The sequence below is a fragment of the Poecilia reticulata genome, chromosome 21 (genome assembly GCF_904066995.2).
Source record: "Poecilia reticulata chromosome 21, P_reticulata-male-v2, whole genome shotgun sequence".
Classification (NCBI taxonomy): Eukaryota; Metazoa; Chordata; class Actinopteri; order Cyprinodontiformes; family Poeciliidae; genus Poecilia; species Poecilia reticulata.
In genome coordinates, this window is record NC_088850.1 from 22,463,465 (window position 1) to 22,487,538 (window position 24,074).

Sequence of the window (24,074 nt, forward strand, 5' to 3'; positions counted from 1 at the left end):
AGACATTAAGCACCTGAATATTAATAATGAATAATTTTGAATTAATATGAGCTACCACAACACTTAATTTTCCTTTGGGATAAAAAATGTATTTTTTGAATTTGAATTGAATAATAGGATCTTAAAGCTGTTTTATATACGAGTCACAACCTGTGCATATATTGTACGTTTTGACACCCTCGTCATCAGCCTGGCGCTACGCTGGTGTCAGGATATATTTGAGACGTGAGTCACCAGCCGGAGGAGGAAGAGGAGAGGGACGTGGCTGCGCTTCCATAATGCGCACTGGGAGTCGTCGGGGACAGAGGTCCCTGGTGTGTTTTCTCGCTTTCTCCGCCAGCTGGACCAAGCGGCGGATATCCCCGACAAAATGCATTCCCTCGTGCTTGGGACGTAAAAAATGAGCAGGTAGGATGCTTCTATTATGGCGCAGCAGCTGGCACTAAATGTACCGCCACAGCTGGGGTAATTAGTCACCATGGTGACGACATCCCTCCTAACCTCTGCAAACCGACGTCATTTAGATACTAATACCTGCTCTGTTTTAGCTAACCTTGCTGGCGTAATTCCGACTGTCACGCGGCTTGCACTACTCCAAGTTGACAAAAAAAAAAAAATCAATGTATTAATTTGAGAGAATTTGAGGCCGTGAGAGCACGTGTTGTGTTGCCTTCATGTATGTCGTAAAGATTGAAATTAAATATTCGGATTAGCAAAGCCGAAACAATGATGGCTAGAATCATAAAGCTGTTTGAAACCTTGTTAACTGCTTTCGGAAAACCACTGCCACCACACATGTAAGACGTACATTCCCGAAGTAAAATCATCTTTTTGCATTAATAATTGCATAATAGACGTAGGGCTTTCTTACCAAGCGTGTTGCTTCATTTTTCTAATGTGTTTCTAAACAAACACGTCAACAATCATCAAAACCGAGCATAATTCGCATAACCAAACGCAACATAAAGTTATGTCTCTGATTAGAGTTGTAAGCTGTAGTTTACGAGGCGTACCTGAAAGTAGCAAGTGTCAAGGATAAAGGGCGGTCCATGGAGGTACACATGTAGCAGATGCATCGCAGCGGTGCTTATTTATGTAGGCATTGAAGAGAGGGCAGAGGTAAGACTTTTACCAATAAACATTGCTTACTGAACGTACTTTAATATTAAAAAGAAGTAAAATTGTATGTATTGTATCTTAACCGGTGACTTGAATGTAGCCGGGTTGGTTGATTAAAATCACACTGGCGCACGAGGCAGCATAGGTCTTGAGCAACACTATGTGGCTCATATCGAACAGATAAGCGCCCTTTTGCTTTTCTAGGTGTCATTTGCCTGGGGTCTGATTCTGTTTAACAGTTCCTGATAAGCGAAAAGCCCAACACCGGCCACAGAGGTGGGTTTTATTACGAACGGAAGCCGGCGTGGCTTAAATGAATTGCCGAGCGCGTGGGGTCTAATAATGCAGTCTGGAACTGATATGTCAGAGTTCACAGTTTAATACTTAAAGAAGACGGTACTATATGAAACAGAATCGTGTTATTGGCTGGCATAGTATTTACATAGCTGTAGTCAGAAACTTGATTTAAGTTTTGTACACTTGTATTTCTGGAGGTGGCGTCTATTTTGTTTTTTGTTGTTTTTTTTAGCGTTCCTCATTGGATTTTGACCGGTAGTGCTCCACACAAATGTTTGCTTTTTGGGTTGATTGCTTGGTCGGCTTCCGATTGGCTGAGTTGTTTAGTGCACACATTCTATTTTTCTTTAGTGTTGTATATTGTCTTGCAAATTAAATCTTACCTTTGGCCAGACTGACCAGTCAGACTAAGTGCTGCATTAAGCATTGTTTTGGCTTTAGACACGCATGGACAATATTGATGATTTTGATTGTCTTCTTGCTTCCATAATATTTAAGTAGAAAAGTAACAGCCAGGTGTTGCTAGTAAAGAGAAATTCATCACACGTGGTAAATATTTAACACAGTTGCTAATTTTCCCAGGACTTTATGTTCCTGCCAGTTCACCCCCAGATCAGGCCATGCCTCTCCCGTAAAACCTGCAAAAAATCCCAGAGGTCCATGTCATACTTGCATAAAGACCTCACTTAAATGTTACAGTAAAGCATTGGTGCCCAAAGTCGGTCGTTGAAGGCTGGAATCCTGCATGTTTTAGTTCTCTCCCTGGTTTAACGCACTTGGATCAAATAATGGCTCATTAGGTCTAAGAAGAACACTGACATGCTGAAAAGGTTATTACCAGCAGGGAGAGGACTAAAACATGCAGGATGCCAGCGTCGAGGACCGACTTTGGGCACCCCTGCAGTAAAGGATATTCAAAGCAACACTGAACAAGTACAGCTTGTTTGCACAGTTGCATATAAATGAATTGTATACATTTTGGAATAATGTCCGTTGGACAAATGATACCAAAGTAAAGATATTTGGTTGTAATGGACAAACACAGCAGCTTAGCTAGACCAGCTGTTGAGCACAGTGGTGGGAAGTGATGATCGGGGCTTGTCTTGCCTGGGCACCTTGAGCTTTTCTCTAAACCAAAGCACTTTAGAGCATTGTTTCCCCAACGCTGGTCCTCGATGCAAACTGCCCTGCAGGTTTTAGATGTTTCCCTCCTTTACTACACCTGATTGCAAACACCTGTCAATTGAAATCAGCTGGGCTGAAGCAAGGAAACGCCAGGGGGAGTGAAAAGATTGGATTTGGGTCGCTGGATACGGGTCTCATATGACCCCAAAAATATCTGGTTTGGGTCTCATTCACCTGCTGTATGAATGAAGCTTATTTTTTCTTTTCCATGTCCTATCCAGCAGAGTGGCACTTGAAATTGTTGTCGGTGTCAAGGTGAGGCCCAACCACCAGATTTACTTTCACAAACGGAGCATTACAACTTTTGCCATAATGCTCATATGATGTTAAATTTCTAAATTAACAAGACTGTCTAGTCAAAATACAGGCCTTAAATGAGACCTTCGGAAATAACTTCAACCAGGGGGATTCAACCAATTCATGTTAAAAATGGATCCTTTAAACCAGCTCAGTTGAACTGCAGAGAAATGTCTAATGTGAGGGGAAAACTGGTGATGAGCCATCTGAAATGTGTCCTGTGTATTAAAACAAAGCTTATGGTTGTATTTGGGTTTCCAGAAACGTATAGAAGATATTGCTCCTCGGGTAATCTTGTAGCAAGGCCAGGCTGACCTTGGATGAGCCATGTTCTACTAATCATTAGACACAAAGTTCCATTCCTCTATCCTATCATCTGCTATTATGTTACCAATTATCACCAAAGACTATGGCAATGTTCAGGGTCATGTTTTGCTTCGCTTTATCAGTACATGATGGAGAGACCTCACTTTACAGCTCACAAAACTCTTAAGGCAATAATTTCATATAAATCAGAAGAACCAGGTCAATGTTTCATTTGCCACTGGGCTCTTTATCTTTATTGTTCTTGATAGATTTTTTTGATTGGCTCTAAATTTGCAGCATCATGGCTCACAGTCTGCTGTTAGAACTTTACCACACAAGCCTGGCAACAGTTGGCCGTTTAATGATTAATCGCATTACTGGGCCTTTAGGGTTGATCAAATACAACCAGCCGAACCAGTTGGTGGCACAGATTCCAGAGGTGACTGCCAACCAGCTGCACGTGTGTAAACAATCATTGTCCACTCTTAAAGGGCCGGTGGTATTCTGTGGAAATGCCTTTGAGCTTTCCATAATTTTATAATGTTATTCCCTGTTAAAAACCACACGTAGAGTTTTGCCTTGATTATTTCCTGCATGTATGAAATAATCATACATAATGCTTGTGGACCTGGCACCATCTTTGAGTCGAAGCTCCTCCCCCACTCAGCTCCTCCAGACTAGCCAACAGAAATTGGCAAACACCTGGTAGAACTGTGAATCAGTTGAGCTCATTATACGAGCTACTTCTGAGAGCAACACTGGTTAAAATATTGTGAAAGAGTTGATGGAGGAGCCATGTGGTGATGATGTCCTGAAGGTGGAGTTTCAGACAGCAGGAGTTTTTCAAGAGGCAGAGGCCCAATTTCAAAGCATTATATTTCAAGTTAAATTATTTCTTCTTGTCATATTTGATATATACAGCATTTTATAACAACTGAAGGTAACAGTTACTTGATTGCACCATTTTATATCGCAATGGTACAACTTTAAGTTTGATCCAGAGTTCTGTTAAGTTTATCACAAGCGTCATGTAATATTTCACTGTAAAATCAGTTAAATTAGTTTTTAATTCACTTTTGTGAATGAGAGGTTTATCACAGGTTTGGTTTGCACAGATTTTCCCTCCAGTCTTGACTTTACCCGTTTTGACAGTAAGCAAACACTGAATTATGAACGAATCAACCTGAATATAGGGACCTGTTCATCCTCAACATGACAGAATGAGAACAGATTTCTATTTTTTTTAATTGAACCTTTAGGCTAGGTTTTATTTCTTCAGCTAGTCTTTTTCATTTTGATGTATATTAAAAATAACAGATTTGAATAAAATTGCCTCCTACTGAGACGTATGCCAGAAAATGTGTATCCAATTTTTTCTGAAGTGAATGAGGAACAACATGAAGAGTGAAAATGTTGCCTTATTTTATTTATTGAAAAACTCCTTATTTGCAATCCACTTTAACTTTTTAGATTAAACATTGCTAATGTTGCCTTTGATTTTTTTTTTCTCTAGAAAACGATGTAAAGGTTAGAAAGGAGAAGAACATAAGATGGAGACGAAGCAATTGTTATTTTGCTCTACCAATTTTCTCTTCTGGATTGTTTTAGGGCTTGCTGAATTGTGGCTGAGAAGTGTTGATTGTGTCTTTGTTTTCACCAATGGGGAGAATAATAAAAACAATAGAAATAAAATTGCCTCTTACACGTGATTCTCAAACGGCTATCTCCAGACTGTCTGACCTTAAAGAAGTGGCCGATTAAATAAGAAGTACGTAGCATAAACTATTTACAGTAGATGCAATATCTGAAAGATTGATTCTTTAAAGGTCAAGTTTCCTGATTTTTAGAAACTCTAAGAGTGAGCTCTGTTGGATTATACAAGGACAAAAAAAATAAATAAATAAAAAATCGGGCTGCACAGTGAAGAGCTGTTGGTAGAGCTGTTGCCTTGCAGCAAGAAGGTTCTGGGTTCAATTCCCGGCCTGGGGTCTTTCTGCATGGAGTTTGCATGTTCTCCCTGTGCGTGCGTGGGTTTTCTCAGAGTACTCCGGCTTCCTCCCACAGTCCAAAAACATGACTGTCAGGTTAATTGGCCTCTCCAAATTGCCCCTAGGTGTGTGTGTGCATGGTTGTGTGTCCTGTGTGTCTCTGTGTTGCCCTGCGACAGACTGGCGACCTGTCCAGGGTGTACCCCGCCTCTCGCCCGAAACGTTGGCTGGAGATGGGCACCAGCAACCCTCCCGACCCCACTGAGGGAAAAAGGGTGCAAGAAAATGGATGGATGGATGGGCAGAAAATCATCTGAAGCTGGAGTTATTGAGAAATTGGTTAAAATGTATAACTTTCAGATTGTCAGCATAGAAGGCTACATGTACAACCTGGCAGCTCTGCCTTATAGCAGGCTGATTAATCAGTGGAAGCTTATATTTAGAAAACCACCCCTGAGATGTTTTGCCCTTATTACTTCCACTAATCAGTCATGATCAACATTTTTGATCTTTAATCTCAAAGTGAAAACTAATTTCTACATAAAGACGATGACAAAAATGAGTAACATAAAATACGTGGCTGCATTCACCATCTTTTCAAGTGACTGACCTAATTCAGCAGAGGTCCATTCACTGGTTAACCAGCATTCCTGGCTTCCATTACAGCCCGAAAACAAATGAACATGCCAGATCCACTATAAGTAATATACTGTGCTGTAAACAGTTGATTGTTATCCTTATCGTTTCGTTTTTGTCCTAATTCTGCTAGGTTTTAGTTTGGTTTCTGAGGTTTTCTGGATTTGCCTGGAGTTTTGTTAAACTAAAAAAATTCTGACAATCCACTGAGCTACTATTTTTACAGTTTTTGAGTGCGCCCACACATGATGCATTACACAAATTGTTTGATCTGTGTTGAGTCTGATGGGATGGAGTGGATCTGTGTGGTTTGCCTTGAACTCATTTAAAAGCCCTGAACAAAGCCCTGACCTCATTCAGCACTCTGCGTCCAGCTGCACACCTTCCCTCTCCTCCAGGCTGACGGCAAGTCCCACATTAGAGGGAAGCTTCTACCAGCACAGAGCAACTCTGTTCACACACACTTATTTCCCTGTTGCCGGGAAACTATACTGATGGCCACAGCTTTAAGAACATTGTTGTTTTACTATAGTGGCATTTACATGCCTGATTTTTTTTTTCTCCCTGCCCCCCAGTAAAAAATTCTAATATCACAAGAATTTATAATATTTGGTTCAAAAATGAATTATATCACTGTGAGAGAACTCAAAATGTCATGTTTTTAATTAAATTTAAATAAATGAACATTTATGTATACAGTATTGAATCTGAGTTTCTACTGTGCATCAACTACCTGCATGGTGAGCTGACGGCACCTCCTTGTTGAACACTGTTCCTTCAGTACAGGGGTGTCCAAAGTCGGTCCTGGAGGACCGACATCCTGCGTGTTTCAGTTCTCTCTCTGGTTTAACACACCTGGATCAAATAATGGCTCGTTAGAAGGCCTAAGAGGAACATTAACATGCTGAAAAGGTTGTTTCTACCACCAGGAAGAGAACAAAACCATGCAGGATGCCGGCCCTCCAGGACCGACTTTGGACACCCCTACTTTAGTACATGTGTAGTAATGAAGCAGCTCTTTGGCTAAGTGGGCTTCAGCTAACTAGTGCAGAAGGTAATGGTTTGCTGTGAGCAACATTTCTGTGTACTATGCAAAGCATTAACATCGCTCTATAAGAAGTAGAAGTAGTGGGGTTACTTTAGTGTTGCACACACGCAGAGTCACTGCCTTGTACTGTATTTCATTCAGTCAGAGCTTGCTCCATCAGACAGTAGAGGCAGTGTAATAAATCTGAACCCTTGGAAAGGTCAGCACAGCAGCTCTGGGAGGTCCAGCTGTCCAGGTCATTACTGTCACACCCCAGTCTGCTGCGCTGCTTGATGCATTGAAAGAAACGTTTTCAGGATCAGAAAACTGTTATTCAGATCAGGATGTGTTTGGTGAAAATCTAACCACAATTGAGACTGCTGTGAATTATTTTCTCAAGACTTTTTATTTTATTTTTTTTATGCTGGATTCTATTTGGTACAATTCACGCCAACTAAAAGTTTAATACATCACAATGTTTGTGTGGACTGAAATGGCATTTTAAGCAAAGGGGCTTAAATATTAAGAATAATTGCATTCATAGGTTTTATCTCAAATGTAAAATGTGATGTATATTAGTGCAGATTTGGCTTGATTACTGCGGAGTAGTGCTGTTATTTTAGCAAATGACTTTTTTCAGTTTGTATATTTTAACAATTAATTGATTTACTAAATTGACAAATATTTCAACAATTCATTCATCACAGTTAAATTGTTTCAGCCCTAAGTTCATGCATTAAAAACAATATATTCATCTTCAAATAATGGCCTAATTCATTATTTGACAAAAGTGATTTATTTGGCATGAAAGATTTATTTTTTTTTTCTTCCTTCAACACCCCCCCTGTCTTTTTTGGCCAATGACTAAATTTGGCCACTTTGTTCTTTGTGAGAAACCTGACAAATCGGTAGCATAACAAAGACTTGCATTTCAGATTTGTTATTGTCTCTACTCCTGGTTCAGATTGATCCTTTGAAGGTAACTTCAGGGTAGAAGAAAAATCATATGTTCTAACGGGAAGGGATAAGGAACATACTTGCAGTCAAGTAAATCAGAGATAATTAACCAAAATAAGTGTGGGATTTACTGCACTCATGCTTGATCAAGCTAGGAGAGAATATTATTGAGTCAGGCCTGTCGGCAGACTGCAGTAACGGTGTTTGATGGGCCTGCATGAGGATTTAATCTTAGACGTGCCTTCATAATTGGAAATATTGAGGGATTTTTGTTTGTTTCTGCAGAAACTGTTTTCTAACAGAAGTGGAACAAACAGAAATGTCAGAATCTCAAATCTGCAAGAGCCAACTGTAATGGACTGCTGCTCAATGCGGTGACCGGTGTGTGAAAAACCTTTGAGGATCACTTTAAAGGCTGTTGGTTTGTTCGTGGGAACAGAGACTTTATGTGGGAGTGGAACACATTCTTGCACGGATTTCCATGCATTATTGTTCCAATCAATGGACTTCAGAGTTGTTTAACTCGGAATGAAGTCTCACCATTTTATCTTAACACTTTGATCTAGACTGGATTAATATTCCCTATAAGGCTGCACAATCACAATTTTATGATTATTGCAATAGCAGTATCCATTCATCCATTTTCTTACACCCTTGTCCCTAGTGGTGTCAGGAGGGTTGCTGGTGCCCATCTCCAGCAAACGCTTCGGGCGCGAGGCGCAGTACACCCTGGACAGGTCGCCAGTCTGTCGCAGGCATCATCAGTATGTCCAATATCTTCAAATTGCTATGACCTTGCATTTTACATGTTGCTGTAATATTTAGTGAGTTGGACAAAGTCTGTCAGCAAGAGATGCTCACACCAGACCCTGACACGGACCAAAAGGCCAGTGTAACACACAGTTCCTGTGTGGTATTTTGTGCTACCTGGCCCAATAACACTTTTTTCCTGCACAATAAATTGTCCTAGAAGTTATTGCAATAAATGATAGTTGTTTTGAAACAGTTTTCTAGTAATATAATGGAAATGGCATGAGAGTGCAGAAACACATTCTTAACAATTAGTGAACTTTAAATTCTAATGAACAAGGAACACTGGAACTGGAAGATATTTTAAATATCCAAATTAAGCAAACAAAACAGAAACGACAAATGAGTTATGAAGTCCTTGCTTGTTAAGGTGAAGACCTGCTTCGCTTTACCTGAAAGGATGAAGGAAGTAATGGGTGAGTTTTCTCACCACTATCAGCTGTGGCCCCTCTCCAACTACCCTGTTGTTCTATTGGTTCCTGATCTGGAGGATCCAGTAAGACCTGTTGAGAACAAGCTGTGAAAGGAAGAGCTCTTTGATCCAGAGCTCAGCATGGAGTGAAAAACGATCTATCTTGGTTGTTGACCAAAGAAAATCACCTGATGCGAGTTCTGTGAAAGAACAGAATTATGTCTCTTAAACATATAGCTGGATTCTGTTTGGTTTTGTTGCAACCACTGCTTCCCAAAAGAAACAAGAAGGCGATATCTAAAGGCTATCATCCATATTGAATGGCCTGTGAAAACATTGACTTGCATGCTTTATATGACAACCACGCAGTGCTTAGTAGTTTTGCTGACATCAAAATACAAAGAAAGTAGAAGGGAACACAGTCCTTATCAGACAATGTCCATGTTGCCCACAAGTTCCAGTCTGTCCTGCAGGCTGAGTTTATGGTAGATGCATTAATTCAATAGTTTTCCTAGTATTTATCGGGCTCCACTGAGAGACAGCAGCCCTCTGTCCAGAATTTGATCTCATAATCAGCATTGCTATATTCTGTGAAAATTAGGTCTTTGTTCCTTTACCTCTAGACAGATCATGTCACTGAACGGTGTAAAGAAAGCAGGAGTGCCAACACATAGAAACTACAGTTCAGAGATTTCTACCAGGTGTTCTTGAAGTGATTTTTTTTCCTCCTGCTGTTTTAGAAGATTGTGACCATTATAGAAATGTCAAGCCATAGTTCAAAGTTTAACTGCTCTTTCTGGCTGCTAAAGATTGACCCAGTGTTCCAGAAATGACTGTTGCAAAATATGTCCGTCATTAAACTCCTTGTAGGACCATAATGGTGTTTTCACTCCTGCTAATCTGATAGATTTGGTTCAGTTGGGGACAAAAAGGCAACATTTGTTACATTTTCATTTTCAGTAGTCCACTTCCTGCTTTTGAAGTGGCATCCGGTCTGCTTGGCCTTCACATATGCATCAGAGTTCACTTAAACCAAACAAAGACCTAGGTTTGTAGTTGGACCAGAGTTTGATCTGTTTGTTTTGTTTTTTGTGTGTGTGTGCCACAGAGTTTGATTATTCATTCACAACTCCCAAAACGAAACAGAGACTTTCTAGGCAAACAAACCAGAGTTCAATTAAAGAGAACCAAACCAGGCTGGTCTGAATGCACCATAAATAGCAAGCTGAATGGAAACCAGCTCATGCATCATGCTGGATTGTTTTCCATCTGTGGTAAACCTTAAGGACATTTCTGTGATGTCCTCAGATTCATTGGCGTAACGTCTGATGTTTCTTTGTTCCACAGTGAAGGTCACCATGAGTAGACGGCTTTCCTCAGCATCATAACCAGCACCTGAGGCTCCTAGCCCCCTGAATCCAGCACCATCATGGGGGAGATGGTCCAGATGCACTTCACCACGGTGGACTATGTCATCTTTGTCCTGCTGCTGGTGGCCTCTGCCGGCATTGGCCTCTTCTATGCCTTCTCTGGGGGCCGCCAGCGCACCACCCAGGTGAACTCCGACCTCCGTTTCTGTCAGGTTTCCCTGTGTTTTAACATCTGACACGAACTTCCTGTTTGTCTCAGGAGTTTCTGATGGCCGACCGTTCCATGAGCTGCCTGCCCGTGTCCCTGTCCCTGCTGGCCACCTTCCAGTCGGCCGTGGCCATCCTGGGCGCTCCGTCTGAGGTGTACGCATTTGGGACACAGTACTGGTTCCTGGGCTGCTCCTACTTCTTGGGCCTGCTCATCCCAGCCCATGTCTTCATCCCAATCTTCTACAGGCTTCGGCTGTCCAGTGCCTACGAGGTACCTGCATGTATAACGCCCCCGACAGTCATTAACAGCCTATTGTTTAAATGAGCTTATTTAAAGCCTTTCTAAGGGTGTTGGTACTCTCAGAGGGGTGCTGTAGTGGATGCACATCTTCCTCCCTGTTTTTGCTCCTTTGTCATTAAAAACAACCCCATGTTGGAATCTCATCCGTCTTTGTGTTGAGCCTTTATTATGCATGCAATTTTAGTTTAGTTTGCTGCATCATTCATGGTTTCATGGCTTGTTTCTTTATGCATTTTAAACATCTTCACACTCTGTCAGATCACTTTGCTCACACCTGCTCCAACTTTTATCTTTCTCAAGTATGATCTCAGAGTTGAACATCTTATCTCTTCTAACCTAGTGGAACGAACACATGTTCCCATCTTCAGTGTTTATGAAGGACATTTATCTTCCTCTGTGATCAGTCATTTACTGGGGAATGACTGCAATAATGTCCTTTCAACAGAAACCATTTGTATCTTCGATCAGAACTTCTTGTGGCAGTTCTGATCCACTCCATTGACTGACACAGACTGTCTCTGAGATGATGTTAGGGATTTTTTTCATTTAGTTTGTTCTTTTACGTTCTCCCCAACAGTATCTGGAACTGCGTTTTAACAAGATGGTTCGCATATGTGGGACTGCAACCTTCATCTTTCAGATGGTACCTTGATCTGCTTCATATTTCAATGTTTTTGTAGCAAAAAAATTAAATTCACCCGTTTGTCTGATTGAAACCTTGTTCCAGCAAATGTTACTCGCTTCATGATTTTATACCATCATTACCATCTCCCCACATGAGTCTGTTGTTTATCCCAAAGCAAAGAAATGGACCTACTCCATTGTTACTAACGTTAAAATGTGTGAACAGTGGTTTATTCTCCCTTAGAACTTAAAAAAAATAAAGGGCAAATCCTCAAAGATTTCAGATTGTACAGACGTACCTTAAAACACTTTCAGGACTTTCTTATGGGGTTCTCAATACAAATATACACCACACTTTTTAGATTTTTGTTTAATAATTAAATAACTTTTTTTCCCCCACTTTACTATAGTCCTCCTTGTTAGAGTAATCTAAAAACACCTTAGGTTGAAGTTTTACATTTTTACATGACACAATCTGTAGAAATGCATTGAATACTTTCACAGTCCAGTGCAGCAACAGCCTGGGACATGTTGACAGACTCTCAGAATTCACCAATCCACCTTACACACCCACAGGTGTATTAACAGGTGCTGGGTCTTTAGGAAAGTTCCATGAACTTTGAACTCCTTCTGTGCATGTGGATTTGAATCGCTCAGTTCTTTCTCTCTGCAGGTCATTTACATGGGGGTTGTTCTTTATGCTCCAGCTCTGGCACTTAATGCAGGTGAATACATTAGACATTACCTTCAGTCAGGTTTTAGCACATTGCTAAAACCTGAAATATGAACTTGCGGACTGTAAGTTCATATTTCTGAGTTATGCTGTGTGTGTGTGTGTGGGTGGGTTTTAACTCTTCTTCTGACTTGCAGTGACAGGTTTTGACCTGTGGGGAGCAGTGTTGGCCATGGGGTTGGTGTCTACTCTGTATACTGCTCTGGTAAGTCCCCCCCCTCCCCCCACTTGTCATCATTTTTAACAAATGAATGCAGCTTTATTAATTTGCTAAATGTTCAGTTAAAATAGAAAATAGTGGTTGAGTATTAAATAAAAATAAGTTAACCTGGTGGTTTCCTCCTATCCCCTAGGGGGGGCTGAAGGCAGTGATCTGGACCGACGTGTTCCAGACAGTGGTGATGTTTGCGGGGCAGCTGGCTGTCATCGTGGTGGGAGCCAATAAGGCTGGAGGGATAGTCGAGGTGTGGAGGAAAGCGGTGAACGGCAGCCGCATTGCTGGACTGGAGTGAGTACCGACTGGGCCGACCTGGAGGAACAATACAGCAGTTTGGGTCGGCGCCATTAACACCAGATTTAATGGGAGAATGCAATTAATCAGTTAATCGCATGATAAAATTAAATTGAACTCAATGATTTCCATTCTATTGATTAGTATTTTTTTTAAAGGCAATCTTATTTAAAGGCTGCATAATTCATTTTAGTTACGGTTTTGGTTGTTTCATTTTGAATATTAAAAAGGTCTTCCAGTTCCAGTGTGGAGTGTTCTGTAAAAAATAAAAGTTTTATTCTTACAGGGAAAACTTGCATTATTATGCCATTCTCATTAAATGGCTTCAAAACAACAATGTGCTCATTTAGTGAAATAATTTCTGGGACAATTTATTGTCCAGCAAAATCTGTCTTGTGACGAGCCTGGTTGTGTCTCTGTAGCCTGAACCCCGACCCTCTGGAGCGCCACACCTTCTGGACGTTGGGAGTCGGGGGAGTGTTCCTCATGCTGGCCCTGTACGGTGTCAACCAGGCCCAGGTCCAGAGGTACCTCAGCTCCCGCACGGAGAAGGAGGCTGTCATGTGAGCATAAATGATTTCTCATTGGGATTACATTAGTTCAAAGTGAATAGTAGTGAAAAGTGAAAACCTTTGTGCCCGGACAGGTCCTGCTATGTGGTTTTCCCTTGCCAGCAGATTGTCCTCTGTTTGGGCTGCCTGATGGGTCTGGTCATGTTTGCTAGCTATGGAGAGGACAGCCCTCTGGACAAGGGCTACGTGACGACCACCGACCAGGTGAGGCCCAGGGGGCTTCATGATGGATCATGTGGGTTAAGCTCCTGCTGATGCTGAGGTCCTCTGTGCAGATGGTGCTGTACTTTGTTATGGATGTGTTCAAGGATCTACCCGGCCTCCCTGGCCTATTTGTGGCCTGTCTCTTCAGCGGAGCGCTCAGGTAAATCACATTAACCCCGGCTGGACATGAATAAATGAATCTGCTCTTAGTTTCTCCTCCGTCAGTCCTGATAACTGTACTTTTCTGTTTTCAATCATTGTATCATTCAGTTGTTGTTGTTTTTTAACTCCTTCCAGCACAATCTCCTCAGCTTTCAACTCCTTGGCAACAGTAACTATGGAGGACCTGGTAAAGCCTCATTTTCCAAATATGACTGAAGCAAGGGCCACTCTTCTGTCCAAAGGACTTGGTAAGATGGGCTGCTTTTGAGGTGTTAATATTAATTAATTGGCTGATGAGTTATGTAGGCTATTTGTTTGATTGGTGCAGTTGTAAAACGGAAGCAAACCTCCTGCCTGTGTTTGTCCTGTTCCCCTAAGCTTTAGCCTATGGACTGGTGTGTCTGGCTATGGCCTACGTTGCCTCCATAATGGGATCAGTGCTGCAGGTAACTAGTCCACCTTTAGCATTACCAGCAGGACAGAGTGAAGTAGAAGCTATAGCTACATAGTGTTGCTGTTCTTTTAGCTGGTTTTAAGCTGCCGTCATACTGGATGGAGGATTCTGTGAAATGCTAAAGTAGAGTCATAAGCATGTCATGAAAATTGTACTGTCCTTTTATATATTCCAATCACCTTGGGATGAAGGGATTAAAATGTACATTTTGGTACCGCAGCCGCACAGGAAGTGGTTGGAGAATGATGTTGCAGCATGTTTTTAATGACTTATGACATGAACAAACTTATTTACATCAGATTTTGACTGAATCAGATGTAAATCTGAATAATGGTGGTTTGAATACCACCATTATTCATACCATAATGGTGGTATGAATTTATTTAATGGAAACTATACGATTGCTAAATTGTATTTTAACATCATTTACAAAGTTTTGCACACATTTGTAGCAGCCAACAATTGACATCACTGACTGTTTTAGTCTAATGCTCTGCATAGAGTTTACTCAATTGGATTAAATCATTATTAGCTGAATTAATCAGTATGTTAGAGCCACATCAACCACTTGGCATTCTGAGGTGAGTGAACATTCATCAGTGAAGACAAAATGTCTGCATAGCATGGCGTGAGATTATGTAGTGTTATGGAGGCATCAGTGCAACGTTTTGGTATTATAAAGGTGATTAATCTTTTATTGTCAACTAATGTAGTAATTGAGTATACAAAATCAAAAAATGTCAATTGCTGAAAGAATAATTATAGCAGTAACTAAACCAAAACTATACAAAAAATAAAAACCTTTTCCATTTAAGATAAATTAAAAACCGTAAAATAAGGCTAAAATGCTTATGTTTACCCCACATGCCATTGGTAGCATTTAGGTTAGCATTGGCATTTTGGCTAATTTTAGCTTATACTCTAATTTTAACATACTGAATGGAGTAACTTCATGTTACTCAACATGCTTATAATTCTACTTTAGCATTGATGCTAATTTTTAGCCTCAGAACACTGGATTCCAACTGACGTGCACTCTTTGGCAGGCCCCGTTTAAATTTCTCCAGAAATTTTCTAGTTATTTTATTATTCAATTTCAAATGTATAAAAGAGGCCTAATTTGTTAGATGAAACATCTGTAGAATGCGCCAGTTTTTCTTTAACACAACTGTTCCACAACATAATGGTGGTATGAGGTGGTGGTGTTTGCTGCTGTCAGCTGTGTTGGTGTGTAAACCTCAGCATGTGAGACTGACTGACTGCTGTTATTCCAGGCAGCCTTCAGTATCTTTGGGATGGTGGGCGGCCCCCTGCTGGGACTCTTCTGCCTGGGGATCTTCTTCCCTTGGGCCAACCCTGTTGTAAGTCTTAGTTTAGGACCTGTCCTAGAGAGACAGTGACTCGGATAGGACGTGTGCAGCTCTGTGATATCTCCTGTTGCTAGGGAGCAGTAGTCGGGCTAGCAGCAGGCCTCGCAATGGCCTTCTGGGTCGGGATTGGAAGCTTTGTGATGCGAATGTCTCGGCCTCCACCAGGACCCCAACTCAATGCCACCACTCTGCCACTGTTCCACAACATGACAACTACTGTCCTGAGCTCCCTGTCTACCGGCCCCACAGCCAAACCACGGTAACACACCCTGCATGCTGCAGCACGGCACACTGGTTCTGGTTATTTACTGCTTTGAAGTTGGATTACAAAAAAAATTATGAATGTTAAAGGGCGGTCTTATGTAAAATCAACTTTTTGAGCTTTACATCATGTTATGTTCCCTCATCAAAATCATAGCTGGAGTGTTGCCTTAATTCTTTCATGCATGTTTGAGAAATCCTTTGATCTCTGTGGCAACCATTCAGCTGTGCAAAACACCTGGTTGAACCTAGCTCCTCCTTGAAGGATGAAGCTCCTCCTAGGAGGAGTTTAGAGCACCCATCTCCTGTAACTCCTCAGAGTCGGCTCCTTCAGACTAGTCGGGAGCAATTGGCAAACACCTGTGAAAGAGTTACTTCTCAGTCCAGCACTGGGAAATAAGTTAAAGGGTTAACAGAGGAGCCATGTTCTGATGACTTCCTGAGTTTCAGAAAGATCTGGTGTTTTTTAAAGAGACGGAGGCCCAATTTCAAGGCGTTAAATTACAAAGTCACACTTCTTTAACGTCATATTTGATAAAGAATTTCCTTCATAAAAAAGTCGAGTTGATTTTTGATCTCCCCCACCCCCTGCCGCTCCCTCACAAAAAAGTGACTTAGGCCATTACTTTAAGGAGGTGACTGTATACAGCATTTTTCTAATAATTGAAGTTAAAATGGCACTGTGTGCCTGGAAAATGCATGATGCTGCCCCTTTAAACTTCTGACTTGTGTTTGCATTTCTTACAGACTGAAAATAATTTTAGGTGTTGGAAGTAAATGTAACCAGTCATTTACTGTGTTTAGACCAACAGGAGTGGAAGCTCTCTACTCGCTGTCCTACATGTGGTACAGTGCTCACAACTCGGCCACTGTGGTGGTGGTGGGTCTGCTCGTCAGCTTCATAACAGGTACAAACATGAAACGGCACCCTGCAGAACTATTCATCACTTTACATTTTGTCACATTTTACAGATGAATACAAAAGGATCCAACTTGTTGGAGTTTTAACCTCCTTATCCCTCACATGAAATCAACAAGACGACTAAATTACATAAGTTACATTTAGCAAAATGTTAGTGTTGGGTCCCAATCAAAATATTTAATCAAGTTAATTGCAGGGTCTGTAACTAATTAATTGCAATTGCATTTTAATTGAAACGCATAACAAAATGATCAAGTCAAGTTTATCAGTAGCACATTTCAGGAGCAGGGCAGTTCAAAGCAATTTACTCCATAAAAGCATTATACAGTAAGCAATTGTGAAACGAGCAGTAAAACATTACATTATTTTCAAATGACATCAAATTAGGAGTAATCATCATCAGATGTATTGATCAATGTTCCAGGTTAGTAAAAGGCAGTTTTAAACAGTAGGCTGGTTTTAGCCTTGATTTAAAGGAAGTCTGTGTTTGATTGTTGCATAAGCAACATTTTCAAATCAAGACGTTTTTCTTGCCTCACTAAATCCCAAAAAACTTCCATGTATCATAGATACTAAGTAATGATTTAGAGAGTTAAGAGTTGAAAACAACTTTTTATTTTTCTTCCACTTTACAATAATGCACTAATTTAGGTTTCTTATGAAATGTTCAAGAGGTGTAAATAGGTTTTCTCAGAAAACCTTTCAGTGTTGCTGGTAGTTGAAGCTGGCAGCAGCTCCAGTCCCCCTGTGTTTTCTGTCTGGTGTAACTGCCTTGTTCCTGTCAGGACCCATGAAGGAGAGGGACCTGACTCCAGGAACGGTGTTCCCTGTCCTCGGAACGCTGCTGTTCTTCCTGCCGGAGCGCTACAAGGAGAAGCTGTGCTGCATCACTCCTCTGGCCCTGAAGGTAGCTCACACTCCATTTTCTCTCCTCACCCCGTCACACTACGGTTCCATGGCTTTTATCATCACTGTGCTGCAGCCCAAAGAAACCAGCAGCCAGCCATACCAAGTGGCCAAGAAGGACGGCAACGGGGCGGCGTGCTGCAAGGAGGACACGGCCATGGGGGACAAGGAGCTGGAGAGCGACAGAGCTCAGACGGAGGACGAGGACATGGACACACTGACCACACACACAGTCCAGGAGACGGCCTTATGAAACCGCACACGCACAAGAAGCACACACACACTTTGTCCTGAGCTGCTGGTGAATCCTGTCACCCTGGTAAAATACTGATGTTGGAGAAACAGAATAGAGGGTGTGGCCTGTCTGAGAGGGCAGGGCTACAGCTGCTTCACTCAGGCTGCTAACATGCAGCATGAATGCTCTGGAACACCAACTGATGTTCCAGTGTGACCCGATCCACTCCGCGCTTTGGCAGAAATGTAAGAATCAGGTAGGGAATCGTTGCACAGTTAAAATCCTTTATTTTTATAGCAATAATAGAGCCACAAATTCTAGAGTATATGAAGATTATAATTAAAGAAAATCATAGACTGAAGCGTAACAACGTGACGGCTCGGTTTCCAACTCCTCTGACCCGTTTAGCTGCCTCTGAATAAGGGTCCATATAAAGGAAGCGGTGCTGATGAGAGCAGAGGGACGTCTCATGGATCACAGCTGGTCCCGACGGAACCAAAGAACACTAAAGATGAAGCACAATGACGATGTTCAAGCAAAACGGTCGACTCAGGAGAAACAAAACGGAAAAGGTCCAATAAAGATGCTAGTAATATGTTTTAGAGCTGCTGAAATACAGTACAACTTGTCTAAAATAACCACTGATAGCTCAGTGACTGAGCTCTAATTCTGCTTAAAACTCTTCCTGTTTTCCACATCCTGTCATTGTTTCAGTAGCTTTTGTTTTGTTTAATGAAAATATACCAGATGACCAAATGGTAGAGCAGAGGTCAAAAATGGTCATAGTAAGAATAACTCAATCAACTAATAAAAGATTAGTTCAAAATATTTCATGAAAGTTTCCTTCATATGATAAGCAGTTAAAATCTATACGTTATGCTGTCATATGGTCCAAATCCAGGTCAGATGGTCCTGGAGGAAGTTGAGGTTGGAGGCGGTGCACCACTAATGATCTCCCTGTGTGAAACATTGACTGGAAACATTTTGTCAATATGTAGCGAGTAAGGCAGCATGGACACCACTTTACTTCTACAGCAGAAATTCACCGTTAGTTTGTTGATCTTATTTTTAAGATTTTAAAAATGACTGCATATTTATATTTCTAATGTGGTAAATATTGCACTTTATCGATATTAAGCAACTTATAAAAGGATAGTTGCATCTTCAGTTGGAAACATCTAAGGATAACGGTGTTAGTGGGTCAGTTTGATCTTAAATATGACCTGAGATCTGGATCCTAACCTACAGTGATGCATGTTGGACGATTTTTGCTCCAGTGACTCGAGTCAATAGAGGCCAGACCTGGAGACTGTGGCTTGTGAAGAGTCCTGCTCCCTGGGCGTGAAGGCCACACTGTGCCTCATCGTGCCAACGCTCAGTAATAGCATGAGATGTAAAGCTGATCAGCGCCTCTCACTTGAAGGTGTTTTTCCTCTGCTCTGAACCCGACTGCAGCATCACACTAAATCTGACCAAGAAGGAACTGAAGAAACGTCTCTAATATCTTAAGCTTCTGTTAAGTGCCCTTTTTCTATCCATTTCTTCTAAATGTAAACAAGAAAGCTGCATAAATATGAATATGTCACTTTTTGGAATCGGAATTCTTGACCGCATGTCTTGCTGTTCTGTGTCCATTGTAGCTTCGGGACTCGGCCTCCATGTTTGTTTCTGTCATCGCTCCGCATCATCTGAATGTTTTCCACAGGGTCTACACAAAGCCCATTTACCTCTACAGTCTAAGCACAGCTTAAAGCTACACATGCTAACTTTTATAAAAATGGTTTTTACACACTTATTAAAACTGTCACCATGTTGTGACAGTATAGTATAAATATGTAAAAAATGTTTATAAAAGTTACTGCAGCTTTAACTCCCGTGCCATAGCATGTGTTTTTTAGTTTGTTTTTTTTTGTCAGTTTCTTTGTGATGTAAGCGATGGCAGCCAATCAGAGAGCTGTTTGCAGTGAGCTAATGTTCATACAAAGCAGCATGTAACACCAGAGGCATATAGAACCTGACTTATTTTCTGATTCATTTTTTTTAAACATATTTTAGCTCTAAGTTTGTAATTTTCACCTAAAGCCTGTGTGCATTTCCTGAGCTGAAATGTGCCGTTCTATATGCAAAAACCCATGAAAAGTTGTTTTTTGTGAAAGTCCAGCAGAATTTGAACGTAGCCGTCCACCAGCTCATCTTTCTGTGCTACATTTTGAAATTCTGCTGACGTGTTTCAGCCTTTTCATGGTTCCCAGTTTTTAATGACATGTATATTTTTGTGATGGTTTACCTTTTTGAATCCTCCATGCCTGAAATTACTTGAAGTGTGTCTGTTGATCTCTTTCCAGGGTAAAGTAGCCTCTTTTACAGCTAGCGTGCCATAATCCTGTTACTGTTGATGTGAGTTGTGAACACTAACACACTTGTAGAAGCAGAACCTTTTCTAGGTTATTTACTACTGTTATTAGAACTGTAGTAAATGGAGATTCTGTAGCTTTGTGGCCTTTTAATAGTGAAACACTTAGTAATTTCTCTACACAATAAATATTGTTTGAAACAATATTTATGTTTTTTATCTCATCCACAAGAATTCTTCTTGTTATGCATTCCAAAAACAGAGAGGTCCCTCCTCCATCATGAGAATGTTTCTTTGAACTCCATCTGGACCAATCAGACACTTTGGAAGTGATGTTATGATGTAACTTCCTGGCTGAATGAAAGTGTTCCTGTTCCGTTTCACCGTTTAGATGTGTAGTTCAGCAGATTTCTGATTAAAGTGAGACGATATTGAAATGATGATTTGCTGTTTAATGTGGAAAATAAAAACAAACGTGACTCATCTGTGTGTTTTGGTGCCATCTAGTGGGAATCCTGGTCATAAACTTAATTAAAGGTTCTGTTGAAACGAGGCTTTAAATCTTTCCACGGTTTAAAACGTGTCGTCCAGCCGTACTGTAAATGTTACAGTAGCTCCATATTCAGACACTGGGTGTCGTATAGCAACAATAAGGACATTATTGCTCTGTAAAGTTTAGCAGCTTTCTTTGTGTTCCAGAAATAAGAGTCCAGAGTGAATCTGTAATCAATGTTTATTGAAGACAGAATGACTCATCAGAGTAAACTGGATAATTATTAACATCTCAGTTGTTACTGCAGATTATGGGGGCAAGACGTTTTTTTTTGTTGTTTTTTTTTTATGTTTTTACGTGGACATAAAATCAGTTTAAATCTCCTTTAACAAAGCAATATGACGGGATGAACAATGGGAACGTATTAGTTCCTTTTTGTTGCACTTGTTTCTAATTATTAAAGATGTTGATGTCAAACAGAGTTAAAGTGAGAAAATACAAAGTGGTTTCAAATGATTGCATTTATTATGGTAAAATAATCTCTGGTCATTAGTTCACAACCTTGACCTCAAGCTCACTTCCTGCAGTGAAGTGAGCTGCACTGCAGGAAGCCACACCACTTGTGGAAGCTTTTGAGGTGGCCTAGTTAAAGTTTACACCAAAATCCAGTTGAAAACCTGTTGAATTGCCTCAAATGGACTGAAAAAGCCCATTTGTCTGGTTTAAAGCGGTGGAGGTCAAAACTCCATGTGGATTTAAATGCATTGTCACCAAAAATGACACAATAAGTTAATCATATTTATTCATGTTAATCTAAAGCATTTAGCTGCTACAAAACAAACGGCAATGTTTCTGCTTTATTTCCATTTTATGATTCAGGACACTCATCCGGGTATTGAACAGCTTTAGTAATTACTCATTAAATTGAAATGTATTTAAAAATCCAGTTGGCAAACTATCATTTGATGTTATTAATGGCTAAAAGCAGGAAAATCATTTTAAAGACATGTTGGCATGTTTGACACAGGAACTGTTTGCTGCAACATTCAAGTTTAATACAATTTGTTTATAAACATCTCGAGACATTTTCCATCTTCTTGCCAATTTACCCTGATCACATTCAGTTACATTTTAGTTCATTATTTGTTCTACAACATTCCGGCCAACTTGTCAAAGTTTTATTCCAATTCACAACCTTTTCTAAGGAGTCCCAGCTGGTTGCAGCAATCCCTCAGACTGGGCATGTATGTAGCAACAGTGGAGAGGAAAAAGCTCCACTTTAACAGGACAAAACCTCCAGCAGAACCGGAACCAGAACCAGAACCTGGCTCAGTGTTAACAGCCGTCTGCCATGACTGGCACTCAAAACCCACAGAAGCTCTGAGTTCTGCCAGTCCAGATATCGTCTTCGTTACTCCTGGAAATATTTCTGTCTTCTTATCCCTCATCTGAAGTTACCTTGGTAACGTTTTGATCACATTATGGATGATGAGGTAATGATTAAACTAAACTCTCCAGGCTGTCTTCACCTCACACCTGCTGCATTGTCTGAGAACATCTACTCCCAGCTGAAATGATCATATTTAATAATAATTATTGAACAGCACAGTCCAGATAAATATTATCAAAGGATTAGTGAAACCAAAACTTCCAACGTGCTCAAATTCTAATCTGGACCAAATTTAAACAGATTCCATGTCGTCTTTGTGTTTGTGGACAAAACATGCTGCTGCTGTGGTAGAGTAGATAGGGTTTGCTGCCCTCTTGTGGTGAAACGCTCGCATATTTCTTGCAGACAATAGTCAGTGTTGTCTGACTCTTTCAGGTCAGAAGTCATCTGACCTGAAAGAGGTCAAATGTGTCACCAACACTAAAAAATAGTTTCTTCTAACATAGCTCATCTAAAGACTTATGTCAAAAGAAAGTAACGACCAATCAGCGTCTGGATCTTTTTTTTTTTTTTTTTTACTGGAAACGATGTGAAAGTTTAACTTTCCTGAGTCCCTGAATCAAAGCCACTGTGACACAGACTGCTTCAGGAGATCTGTCCTGTCCACAGCCATCAGCAACTATAATAACTGCTTCACTCATTCCTCGTGTTTTACTTTGGAATAAAATCCAGCATTCACACATCTGTTTGGGAATAAAAGTTATTGGAAAGATTTTCAGGTTCACTCACATTTGTAAACCCATTGCTGTTAGTTTGACCACACACACACACACACACACACACACACACATAAAAGGTCAGTTTAGAGAGACCAGTTTACCTCAGGGGTAACTGAGTTTTCAGATGCGCCACAGTTCTCCAGAGTCTTACTAATGACCTAATTATTCTATTCAGGTGTGGTGCAGCAGAGGCACAACTAAAAATTGCAGGGCAGTGACCGTCCAGGACTGTTGTTTGACACCTGAATATGACCTATAACTGCTGTTTGTAGTGGGAGGAAGCTGCAGAACATGCAGACTGAGACCAGGAGGCCTGAGGAGCAGTGAGAGCTCCTGCTTGTTTTTGTCTTAGAAATCAGCAGTATTTCCAGTGTTTTTCTGATTCATTATGTTTCCAACAGAAGTTTCCTCAAGCTTTTCTCAGAAACCTGAGCAACAATTCATGAGAAACAGAGGAAACTAAACTACAGTATAAAATGTCACCTTCCTCTTCAGTGCTCCACTTCCTTCTTCGCTTGGTCGTTTTCGTTGTTTGCTCTGCATTTTTCGTTTCTCCTCCATCTTTGCCTGCTCGTCTCCTCCTCCTTCCCCTCGGCGCCCGTGTCTCCCTGGACTTCCATCCCGTTCCAGCAGAGGTCTGGCCAACCCGGAGGTGGGAGTGCGGCCTCGCAGCTCCATAAATCCAGCCTGTAATCGGCGTGTACTGGCCATAATGAGCTGCAGATAGCACAAATATGCTGATTATCTCCCAACATGAGGGGGCAGATGCTTGGACACTCACTTTGTTGAAGCAGTTCCAGTGGCATAAATAGTTGTCTGTACATGAACATGGGCAACAGCACACACACACACACACACACACACACACACACGCAGCTTTCATTGACGTGTGTGCGCGTGTGTGTGTGTGTGTGTGTGTGTGTGTGTGTGTGTGTGTGTGTGTGTGTGTGTGTGTGTGTGTGTGTGCGTGTGTGTGTGTGTGTGTGTGTGTGTGTGTGAGCAGGAGAACACAAATACCAGGAGCAAAACCTCCAGCATCGCCTTCGTTTCAGAACTCATCAGCTTGTTGGTGTTTTGATACCAAAGATCAATTCAGGCTAAGGAATAATACTGAACCGGCCCAAGGCATAAGTGAACTGAGCCGCCAAATCATTTCTAGTAGTTTATTGACTTTATTCAGTACTATTACA

The 24,074-nt window shown here is 41.0% G+C and overlaps 1 protein-coding gene across 3 annotated transcripts; it reads left to right on the forward strand.

The window, feature by feature from the left end:
- Nucleotides 1-220: 220 nt before the first annotated feature.
- Nucleotides 221-20,705, forward strand: slc5a6a (solute carrier family 5 member 6a). 3 transcript variants are annotated; one of them, XM_008398561.3, is made up of 17 exons: nucleotides 221-408; nucleotides 10,382-10,589; nucleotides 10,664-10,885; nucleotides 11,493-11,558; nucleotides 12,213-12,264; nucleotides 12,410-12,477; nucleotides 12,626-12,780; nucleotides 13,206-13,346; nucleotides 13,430-13,559; nucleotides 13,631-13,719; nucleotides 13,857-13,969; nucleotides 14,100-14,167; nucleotides 15,450-15,536; nucleotides 15,620-15,804; nucleotides 16,611-16,714; nucleotides 17,514-17,635; nucleotides 17,711-20,705. In XM_008398561.3, exons 2-17 carry the CDS (start codon nucleotides 10,464-10,466, stop codon nucleotides 17,885-17,887), a joined length of 1,905 nt encoding a protein of 634 aa, XP_008396783.2. In that variant the 5' UTR covers nucleotides 221-408; nucleotides 10,382-10,463; the 3' UTR covers nucleotides 17,888-20,705. The 3 variants fall into 3 exon arrangements, with proteins under 3 accessions (XP_008396783.2, XP_017157838.2, XP_008396782.2); XM_008398560.3 differs by lacking the exon at nucleotides 221-408 and adding an exon at nucleotides 990-1,119; XM_017302349.2 differs by lacking the exon at nucleotides 11,493-11,558.
- The last annotated feature ends 3,369 nt before the right edge of the window (nucleotides 20,706-24,074 follow it).